Raw genomic sequence first — 12024 nt, forward strand, 5'->3', positions numbered from 1 at the left:
CGCCGTCAATCCAGCCGTCAATAAACGCCTTTACAAATACAATCAAAGTGACTTACAAGCGTGGAAGAACATTAATGCACGAGGAGACGTGAAGTGCAATTTCTCCTCGTGAGTTAGCAGCTGATCGTGCGTCGTTGCTGTAACTCTCGGTGCTTTCACAGCCTTCTAAGTCCAGTGAAAAATCCTTGTCAAGATGATTCCTTTCAACATCACTGCTGAAAGCAATCTGAAGAATTTTCCCCGCCGAAAGACTTCGACCACTCCGCGTCACCATGTTTACACTTAGAGAAAGGTCTGGGCTCGGAGAACATCTTGCTCTCAAAACTTTCAACAAGAAAATCGCTTGCAGTGTGCTGCCACCTATCATCAGACATACAAAGCGAAGCGGTGTAGCGCTGGCTATGAAAGCAACACACAGGTGAAGGACGGCGTTGAGAGTGTTCGCTTCACGATAGCCATGGAGCGGACGCGTCCTTGAATGACTGAAATGTCACTCGCGCGATACATAACAGCGCTTATCTGACAAAGGACAAAGCGCCCTATTTTAAACTATCTCTAATTTGAGATTGCTGAGTTATAGAAGAGCACATCGCGAGCCCGTGCGACTTCCCGCGTACAGTGTTATGGGATTCATGCCCTACAAAAACACTGACGAATGCCATATGCAAGTAAACTCGCGAAGCTGATATGTGTACACTGTGGGGTATCATTGAAAGCGCGACTTGCCACGTATTTTCACGAAAACTTTGCGTCTCACAAGAACGAATCAGATTTCTTGGTTGCGGAGAGCCTGGTTTGTTCACTGATTCAGGAAACATGCAAGGTTGTAGTGTTCCTTTCCTGCAAACGTGTTAACGATCAGACTAGCACAGATGAACAAGGGAACGGCTGCCAGAGCTGCCAGTTTGCCGTCTGCTGACCCTCCTCGTGGGGGTTCTGCTGACATCCACTTGGTGGCATGGCAGTCTATGGGCATTGCGAATATGGGACCTTCGTAGAATAGCTGATTGAGTCATTCACCTCATTTCTTGGGAAAAAAAGCGAGTGCTACAGCAGCACTGTGACACAACGTTGTCAGCCATGCTGCTGTAACGTCATTAAGTGCAGCAAAGAATAATCGCTGGACCCAAATGTTCACTCTCGCTGGTTTTGATGTATTGAGAAGCACAGTGTTGTGAACAGCTGGACTAAGCTCTGTTTCTTGGGAAATGGTGCAGCAAGAAGTAAAAAAGGTATTGGCTAATGCATTTCTAGAACAAAGTCATACTTTGTGTTCCATCGAGTAATGTGCAGTGCATGACGAGAGCCAAACTGAATGCAGCATGGTCGCCCAAAAGCAATTCCATTTTGCCCGAGAGCTTTATCTGTTCTTAGTCCTTGAACACCAAAGTTATTTCCTGGAAATCGTGCAAAATTTACAAATTTTTATCTCATTCTAATTCTGGAAATATATTTCTTGTTTGGTTACTAATCTTAAAGGGTCCCTAAACCAACCAGAGTTCGAAATTTAGTTTTTGTGTTGCAGTTGTGCACGAGTCTACAACGAACACGTAGCCGTGAGTCTTTTTTGAAACGGTGCCGCAATAGCGAGGTCACACGCGTTTAATGGTACGATAGACGCCCTCGCTCATTTCCCTCTTTCCTTCGCTATGCTCCGTTTGTCGGCTCATCTCTCCTCCTGGCCGAGTGCTTCTTGCCACGCAAGGATGAAGAGCAGCAAGCGCGCGTACCTGTGAGCGAACAAACAGGTGTCGTAGATGACAAGCAGGCGACATGTTGATGTCACGGCGAACCTTTGAGGGGATCAGGAATTCTGAAAGGCACAGAGGGGAAAAGGGATTATTTCTTGGAATTTGTGAGTTGCCCGCGGCTCGTAGCGCTGCCACATTTGGCATTCTTGATCGTGGAGCCATTCTGAACTTGATGTGCACGTAAAAAAATTATCGGAGGTGGTTTAGCGACCCTTTAACACAAAAATAAAATTAAAGAAAGCTGCAAGGGGACCTTTCCTTCAGTGCGTGTGATAGTAATGAAATACAACATACTGAAATGTCCTGCATTTATCTAGACATGCATGCTGTAAGAAACTATGAAGCAAATACATTGTTTCGTTACTGGTAGAAACACGACCCAGCTCGTCATCATTGCTTTTGTCGTGTGAAGCCATCTCCTATTCATACAGATATGGGCACTGTCAAATACAAATATATATGAAGTCTTCAGCAATGCTGCTATTAGAGCTGCTCCAAGGAACAGCTCTTTTCCTGGAGACACCTCTTCCACTGGCATTCCTTGTGCCTGCTGCCATTTTTAAATTGCCATTTTCTGGCCAAGCACCCCTGGCAGAGATGCAGAGCGCTATTTTTTCAGCAGTTCTGCCACCTTCCAGGCTTTAACATTAATGCAAAGCTGACTCTTAATTGTAACTCTTTTTCTGTGTCTGGGAAAAGCAAACATCGAGCTGAAAGAGTGTATCACTTGTGATATTGGTACTACCAGTGCCAATGACAAGTACAGCTTGGGCTGAGTGTTTAACATTGCAAAGCATCCTGCCGAGATGTGAAAGGTTGACAGACCACAGGATTCATGATGATACAAGCAGGTAAAATGGAGCTCATTTGATCATTGAATGCCAGTAGCACATAACGCTCATTCTACTGTTATTACTTCGCTGCGTGGTACTGATGTCTCTTGTAAAAATTTTAGACCTGCAACTGAAGGTTAATGCTAGGGGTGTGCGAATATTCGAAAGTTTCGAATATTCGTCGAATATTACATTCAAAATATTCGTATTCGATTTGAAAATCGTGTATTCGAAAAGCTTCGAATATTCGATAACTTAAAATATTCGAAAAATTCGAATATGCGGTTCGATTATCATGCATAAAATAACTCGTCTTCCACATTTATGCTGCGTTCGTATAGCTAAAAAGGTTGCCGAGAGGAGCGATAAACATCGTAAGTACACGGAGGCATGATATCTGCCTGCGACGAGCGCCCCAATACGTATGATTTATTGCTGGTGCATCTCCAACGTGCAGCGCTGTTGGCGATCATGTAACCATACATTTTCAATATTATGCGGCCGTAACGTGCCGCACTACCACTCGTTCACTATGCGGGACCACTTCTGAAGAAAGACAGTGACCCATGTGACTGGTGGCGGACTGTAGGCACCTTCAGATAACCCAGTCTGGCAAAGCTTTGCCCCATGTACCTCCCTATACCAGCCACTTCTGTTCCAAGCGAGCGTGCCTTTTCAGTGGCAGGGGGTGGGGGGTTGTCTCTGTTAGAAGGGAGCGCCTGCTGCCTGATCATGTGGAGCAACTCATATTTCTTCATGATAACATCTAGTCATTGCTTTCATTGTGCCATGATATTTGCTTGTGTTATGATGTGCATTGTGCTAGCCTGGACATTGTGTTCTGGAGATAGCAGTGTATGTTGTGTTGCCAGTGAGGCTGTTAATGTTTTTTTTTTTTTTTCAAATAGCTACATGTTAAATAAAATATTGTTACTGTGGAGGCATTTTTGCTTTGATATTCGATATTCTATTCGATATTCGAAGGTGGATATTCGTATTCGATTCGTATTCGAAAAATTTGATATTCGCACACCCCTAGTTAATGCACATTGCGTATCACCCAGTTGTATGTGCGACTGCATTGCATCTTGTCATAACTGAAATTGGTTAGTAATATGCAACATCATGCGCACACGTTTCATAATATTCCAATTTTTGATTCTCAACTACTAACATCTGCGTCGTACAAATCATTCACAAAATATTGTTTGTGACTGTATTCGTGATTGTTGCCAGCACTTGTATACAACAAGTTGAGCGACTTGGCTGTCATTTGTCATCACTGTACACAAAGGAGCACAGGACGCAAAAGGCAGAAAAATGCGCTGACAATACAGTCGAATGCACAAACGGAGCAAACATTGATGCAGGAATGCAGTTGAAGCAAAGGGATTTCTCAGTACAGCTGAGCTTTGTAAATATGATAGTTAGCGTTAATGGTTACTGAATTTGATTGCACATGTGCTTCATTGCTATGATATTGTGTGAAGTTTTGGGTGCAGTAGAGTTAACGTAACTGCAGCACTTAAAGGACCCCTGACACCAAAATTGAAACCTCGAGATGTTTTTGTTGTTTGACTTTCCTGTATATGGGGACACATCTGACTGATTATTAGTGACGAACGTTGCCTTTAAGATATCTTAATTTGGTTTTAAAAGTAAGCGTGAGTGCTCATTTGAGTTGGTTGCACCTCGCGACATCCTGGTATGACGTAGATAGAGGCCCCGTGTGACGTTCCACGAGTAAAGCAAGTATTGTGGACGTCACGGAAGGTTTGCGGGGTGCAGGTGCACAATACGACGACTGGCACCCTATTGTTCCGCACCCCTCTCGCTTTGTTATCCGGCTGCTCTCAAGGTAGTTTTCATGAGGGGACACGCGCTTAACAGGTTTTAACCCGTACCGAGGCACCCACATACTTTCAATCTCTACCGTGCGCGGGTTCCCGATTTGAAAACCGCGCTTTCAGCGTCACCACAGCTTGAGTGCACGTGGTCTCTGACGCTCCCCCGCATGGGGCGCTAGTTTCTTGTGGTTTTTAGGCGGGCGTTTTGAAGTGACGCTAAAATGGTCACAATTAACTACGCTAGAATTAGTTATACGATACGCTAGAGCATTTACGATTTAACTTAGGGATTACCAGACACAAAGCTACAAATTACAGTAAAAAAGTCACCAACAAAAATTTTGCTGTCAGGGGCCCTTTAAACCCAATGACTTGTGGATTTTGCTGCACTGAGAGTTTTAGCTCATCAGAACAGCACCTGAAACTATTTGAGACTTTTTTTTGAGACTGCAGATGTAGTTTGCGTTGGCGAGTTTCCTCCCCTTGTGTAGAATGTGTGGTTTGAAGAAGCTTTCAATATCCTCAGTGCTTCTCTAAAAGCTCTGGTGCAACACAATCAAAAATGGGGACCCATAAAAGCAGTGAATTGTTGGGCTAGTTTGTTTGGACAGCTTGCAAAATCGATCGCAAAAGCTGTGCAGAAAAAATGGACTGGACAGGATGGACACTTTCCTATCCAGGTAGAGTCTTTCTCATCCAACAGTAGTCATCCAATGAAGATTGTCACGTTGCAGAAGGACGCCCCAAGTACACCCTTTTTTTCCTAGGGTGTATGCTGTGCACTAAACGAAAAATTTGCACTCTTTGGGGCATACTTGTGTCGCACAATAATAATCATCAACTATCTATCCAGAGTGGTGTGTGTGCTGGAGGAATGATATAGCGTTCTTGATAGGGAAGTGGCAAGCACACAGTTTGCGAGAAAGGAAACGCAAGCTGGCCAGATGCCTATTATTGTTGCAGGCCAAGAGACACCCCAAGTATGCTTCTTGGAGTGTAGGTGGGTTCTAGTGGGCATACCTTGTGTAACAGCAGTGCGACACTGCTGGGCAGTGTAGTGATGTGCAGCTCCTTCTGTAAATGTTGTCGCAAACCTTTCGTTTCAGATCATAAAACCACCTCTGCCATTTTGGAAAGGACTGGCTTATGGTAGCATCTAAGCCCTTCGATGGTTTATCTTTGCTGTAATGGGGGCCCAATGGCCTTTGAGTTTGCCATGTAATTAGGATGTCTACCGGAAGCATACACATAGATGTCCTTTGTTTTTCACACGATGTTACAAGAACTGAAACGCTGATCTTGAAGCAGTTTCACATGCGGAGAAGCTTGCGTTTTCTCTTGTACAGTTCGACTTTAGCTCAGTACCTAATCAGAAGTTGTTACCACTGGCCATTACTAAAACACAGTGATAAAACACAGTCAGTAGTGAAACGATAGGTTGTGGGCACATGTACCTTTGGGTGTGCTCTGTATGACTGGCTGTCTTTTGTAGCAATGTCACCATACTGCTTAGTTTTTCTTCCTCGCTTAACCAGGTTATTTTTTTACAGCAGCTGGCCTGTTGCCCTTCAATTGTTTTACAATCTTCACTGTTTGATCATATAGTTATTATGGGAGCATGATTGTTGTTTAGATGTACAGTTTCTTTCATGAAGTAAAATCTCTGCTGGTTTTAGAGGTTATAAAGCATTGGAGTGCTGTCATCATCTTGAAGTATGCATAACGCTAACATTTCTTGGTCTGGGTAATTTATAGTATCATCTCCCATGTTGAAGAGGCACTCCTTTGTTTATGTCTGCATTGTGCCGACACTGCTGAATAAGTATGCTTCCCACGTGTACGTGGGAAATCAGCAGTGTGCAGCTTTGCATTCCTCAACCTTGCACTTCTGTGCTGTAATGTGGGTATGTGGTTGTCTGCAGAGTCTGGCAGAGGTGTTCCGCTGCTTCATCTGCATGGAACGGCTGCGGGATGCCCATCTGTGTCCCCATTGTTCCAAGCTTTGCTGCTATGCCTGCATTCGAGTGAGTCGCAAGTGATTTCTTTTTTTTTTAAGGACGATAGTCTTTCTTGGGATACTTGAACGCAGAAATTTTGGTCTATCTGTCTTTCTGTCTGTCTGTCACACGATTCAGCCACCCAGCCCAAAGCTTAAGCACTTGCTGAACACCCAGCCATCTTGAACTGGTAGCTGCGTTCATACTTGTGAACATTGTCGATCAAAAAGCAAATATTACGCATATCTGAGACGCAACATCAATACGTAAGTATTAGGTGGTGTGTTCCTTTACTAGAAAATACATAGATATGTAATTCTAAAGACCCTAGTGTTTCTTAGGCTGCGCTGAAAATGCGACGCTGTGCACGAAGAAGCCCTCTGCCGACGATATGGTGCTGCCACCTGGCAGTGGGCCTGGACTCTGCACAAGCTCATGTTTCGCGACGCCACTGCCAGATGGTGTCCATATCTCAGGCAGCGCCTCCTCTATTTTATCAGTGCCAGCCAGATGCGGCCGATTCAACATAGAGGAGGCGCTGTCTGAGGCAAGGAAAAACATAAATGGCAGAAGGTTATCGTCTTTCGACGACATTTGCAGCGAAGCACGCAGATACACGGCCAATTTTTTTCTTTATTTATTATGTAATGTACGCTATGGAGCGTGCCTAAATCGTTTGAGTCTCGTGAAGTCTTACTTGAAAACTCCACTTATCAGCCAACTCTAGTTTTGATTGCTGGCGGAGTAAATACTGGCCAAATTTTTCATTTCGCGCAATATTGCAGCTAAACATTAGCTCCTGTGCATTAATACAGTGTCACGCATATGAAAGTATTTTCTCTTATATGAGCTGTTTTGGCAAGCATACAAATCATAGTGGGAGGGGTGGCTAGATAAGCATGATTGAGGAAGATTTTCTAATTTCTGCAGAACTGATTTGAGTGCTTGTACACAGGCCCATTGCTTTCATTTGTCAATCAATCTGGCATTGCCCTGAATTCTGTTTGGTTAACCAAAATGATAGTGACCGCTTGAAAAGATGCTTGTCCTAAATTCACTCCCCTAAAATGGATGCGTTTTCTTCACATGTGAAGCATCCTTCTTGATAATCTTTTTTTAGTTTGCTTTTAATCTTTGGTGTTTGCTGTCAAATAGATTAATCTTTTTTTAATATTCCTAGACATTGAACGCTCTTACGCACATTGTTTCTTGTAATCAGCAGTTGTATTTTGTAACGAACCTTTATGCAGTGAACTCGCACTTGAGTGAACTTCAAGGGACCCAAAGAAATAGTTCACTTAACTGAAAGTTCACTATTCACGAATACTGAATGGCATTGGGCACAGCAGATGTCAAGTCAAAAGAGTGAAATGCAATTTATTTTAAAAAGAATTCTGTAATTTTCATTTGGACTGGCGTCCTCAAAGCACAAGAAGAGACAAAGCTGTCCAGATAGTACGTTTCTGTGCACTGCCTCTGGCACAGCTTGCTGCTGTGACAACGAAGTCTCGCAACTTTCTTATATATCCTACAGCCTTGGCTAAAGATACAGGATTCGAACCGGCCTCAGCCATTGCAACTTGTTCGTTGCACTCTTTTTCTTTCGGTTCCGGACGAACACTGAAAACAATTTCCAAATCTGATAGTACTGAAGCGCACGTGGCTCATTTTTGTCGGCCGCATGGCAGCTTTGCCTCGGTGGCGCTTCATGCACAAGCGATGTTGCACCGCTGCCGTGGATGGGTGATTTGGGGGCGGCTCACATTGGCTACACTAGTGCTGCAGAGTGCAAAACTTCATTGATCTCAAGAATTAGTCCAGGTCCGCATATAAAGTTAGTTCAACTGAAATATTCACTATTCTGAAATTCGTTTAACTGAAAGATTTTTGCATAGACTGCATAGGAAAACCGCCGGGGATTTTCTAAAAGTTCGTTATTCTGAAATATTCATTAAACCGACGTTCGTACAAGTGAGAGTTCACTGTAGTTCACTCATCTGTCATGATAAGTGGCCAATCAGGGCAGTGACATGAGTACTTGAGTACAAAGCGAGCTATGGGGAAGCTATGAAAGAGATATGTAAAAAAATGTGGCTCCGCATGCAGTTCCAGGTCGAGATTATGAGGTGAACTAAAACGGCAACACAAGTGCAGGCTTTCCTGTTTTTCCTAATCTGTGTTTTTCATGTTTAAGTTTCGATTGTTGTGCATTATGCCCAGCTTATTGAATCGTTTCCTTGTATTGCAAACGCTACGCAGCACTTATTGCGTCATGACTGAAATTTCACATATTGTTTCTTCTTCTTTTCTTTTTGTTAATCCGTTATACTCGTTTGACGTGTCATATTAAGGGTATGCACTTCTCTGATCTTGTAGTAATATGTTTATGTGTACGATGCTAATTTTGTGCTATATTTCGCACTGTTGTACTGCTGTATGTCAAATGTGATTGTCAATGAACGCTTTCAAAACCAATTTCGAGGCTTTTTGTGCACTGCTCACTACATCATTGCGCTCCGATGTTGAAAGTAATGTTCAATTGGAAAAAGACACATTAACTCGCTCACCTTGGCAGTGGTAAACGCTGTTAATGAGGGACAGCTAAAAGGACGACACCGCTGTTCAGTTGTTTACGTTGCATTACCACAATACGTGGAAGAGGTAGGCTATAGCGCTAACAGCTGTCACGAAGTTAGTTCCGGCGAAATGCAAGCTTTTTCAGGAGTATTATTAACCTATTCTATATTTATGCCTCATCTGTGCAGCTGCCAGTTGAGCAGTTATTCCATTCTTGGTTAGGGCTCTTACTTGGGGTACCTTTCTTTTTCCAATAGAAGGACCATAAAACAGCAAAACTGGTGTTTTCTTGTGCTGTGTAGGTGCGGCTGAAGACTATGTACTGAGCAGGAGGCTCACATGGCTTTGTTGTCGATGTTGCCTCTTGTCGATTGTTTATCTTCTAGTTGCCTCGTGCTCTTCTAACACACGAGAGGAGGGGCAGTGTGATAGTGTTTTGAACTGGCAATCTCACTGTGACATCACATGCAGTGTAGAAAAGCAGTTTAGCATGTTGTAACTATAGTCCGTCACGACCTAAGTATAAACACAGCCTCCGCCCCCACAACTGCAGTGCGCCTACCATTCGTCTGTGCAAGAGGGCTGTGCTAGGTGCTTTCCGTTCTAACCGTGAGCACTTTTTCACTGCTGATATAAATACCCACATTAAGAACTAAAAGTTTGTTGTCCTTTCTTAAAATATTACGTTTGGCTAAGCCATAATTTCGAAATCGTTGCTGAAATTTGGCAGGAAATTCAAGTCTCCGACCGAAAAACTAGCGACACGGACATGTCTGTATGGTTAAATCACTTAGCTGAAATATGTGAAAGGTGCTCGACGTCACAGAAATTTGAACATGCGATTGGAAAGGGCATCTATGCAAATTCTGTCTGGGTGGGACAGGGACGGCTGTGAGTGGAGCTTACATTTATATTTAGGTTGTAAACAACTATAAAAAGTCTTTGAAGTCGCCACAGCTGTTCTCTCACAGCCAGCCTGAAGCTTTGGCACAAGTATAAGTCCATCAGTCTTTGAATGCTTTGGTTTTCCAGTATAAGTTGATTATTTCCAGCCTGCATCAGAACACCCTGCTAAAAATCTGATCGCAGAATTTGAGAGCTTTGAAGGAGTAAACAGAGACAATGAATGGGTCGCAGCGCTGGCTGACGGAGCAACGGTCTCAGTGCCCGCACTGTCGCGCCTCCCTGCACCTGCACGAGCTGGTCAACTGCCGCTGGGTGGAGGAGGTCACTCAGCAGCTGGACACCCTCCAACTGAGCTCGGCAGCAGCCACGGCCACAACCACCGGGGAGGCGGCCAAGCCCGGCTCCCCCGAGCCACGTGACCAAGAGCGTTGTCAGCACCACAAGGGCGAGAAGCTGAGCGTCTACTGCTGGAACTGCCGCCTCTGCATCTGCCACCAGTGTGCCCTCTGGGGCGGAACGGTAAGGCACCCGATGTGGGTTTTCACCATGCCCAGGGCACTGTTGGTTTTCACGCACCTCTGGTCCTAAAGTTGTGCACGTTGCTGCCTGGGGGAAAAAGAAAGTCATGTAGATGAGAGATGTGTAGTGTTGTAGCCATTGCATGCAATCAGGTTTAACAACTCCATAAAAAGAATAAAGCTTGTGTCTTTTAGGTTTTACTAGTGATACTTTCTGCTGGTCAACCTCCTGCACTTTGGCAGAACATTTTACTCTTGCCGAGTCAAAATCAGTTGCTTCAGACACATTTGTGCGGTTATGAGCTGTGTGTACAGAATATGGCGCTCCAGCCCAATTGCTGTAAGTGTTCACCAGAATTTGTTCCAAATTGCTCTGGTTGCTCAGCTACGTCTCTTCTGACACTGAAGTCATGGAGGCTATGCAAAGCCTTAAAACAGAGCCACAAGTGTGACATGTGAATGGTTGAATGTGCTACAGGTGTTGCTTCTGCTTGCGGTAGAGCGGTGATGCGAGCAAAAGGCTGACATCACTCTGATGTAGCCACGTACTCAACAGAACCCCTGTGTTCATTAGACAGCTGCTTTTTGTCCCTTTGTACCAGTGATGACACTGGGCCCGTGTACAGCTGCCCAAATCTTTAACTATGGTGCGCGAGCGCCGACTTTTCTGTGCGTCAGCGCTGTATGACGAAGCCAAGTTGCAAATAGGGCAAGAATAAGCGCATGCCCACGAAGCACGCCCAGCTGGGCCCATTGTCTCCTTCGCTGTTCCTTCGTGAGAATGTCACCCTGCATTAACTCACTTCAGACTAACAGGCAGCGCGTCTTGCTTGTATCTTATATTCCAAAGATCAGCAAGCAACTGAGAAAATGAAATCCGCAGATACGTCACACGACTTTACGCGTAGATAAGCTGACAAATGTGGATTGTTCATTTGTTATCTGGTGACGCAAACGCTTTTTTTTTTTCTCGTAAGAGGAGCGTTTACTCTCGCCCTGTTTGCAACTTTGCTCCGTTGTACGGCGCTGAGGCACAAAAGTCGGCGCTCGCGCATGATAGTTAAAGATTTTGGCGGCTGTACACCAGTGCTTGTCCAGAACAGACGAAACCAATAACATTACAATAGGTTGCAGAATATTTGCACTGGTGCTGCACACATACTCTCATAGGTTTACTGCAACGATTCTCTGTAGTGGCCGTGTTCTGCCCAGAGCTGGCCTTCCTCTGGTTGCACGCGACTGGCTTTGGGCTCTCAGCTGTCCCTCTGGTTACATGCTAGAGTGACTCTTGTGGGTTGCTGTTTCAGCACTGTGGCCATGTGTTCAAGCCCCTGGAGGAGGTGCACGCGCAGCAGGTGGCGGCCGTGCGGGAGCAGGTGGGTGCTCTGCGGCGCCGCCTCGTCCACCTGTTGGGGCTGGTGGCACAGGTGGAGCGCTCCGTTGAGGCTGTGCGGCAGGCCAAGGACCTGCGCGTCCACGAGATACGCAACGCCGTCGAGCACATGATCGCACGCCTGGATGCACAGCTCAAGGGGCGCCTGCTCTCGCTAGTTGGTGAGTGACCTTTCTCTTGGGGCAGAGGGGGATGGAAGCAT

The 12024-nt window shown here is 45.0% G+C and overlaps 1 protein-coding gene across 1 annotated transcript in view; it reads left to right on the forward strand.

The window, feature by feature from the left end:
- LOC119390438 (E3 ubiquitin-protein ligase TRIM37-like) overlaps positions 1–12024 on the forward strand; it is a 68313-nt gene that overhangs the window by 7735 nt on the left and 48554 nt on the right. The window contains 3 exon segments of the mRNA XM_037658060.2: positions 6354–6455; positions 10143–10430; positions 11737–11983. Of these exon segments, the coding sequence (XP_037513988.1) occupies positions 6354–6455; positions 10143–10430; positions 11737–11983 (637 nt within the window).

The sequence above is a fragment of the Rhipicephalus sanguineus genome, chromosome 4 (genome assembly GCF_013339695.2).
Source record: "Rhipicephalus sanguineus isolate Rsan-2018 chromosome 4, BIME_Rsan_1.4, whole genome shotgun sequence".
Lineage (NCBI taxonomy): Eukaryota > Metazoa > Arthropoda > Arachnida > Ixodida > Ixodidae > Rhipicephalus > Rhipicephalus sanguineus.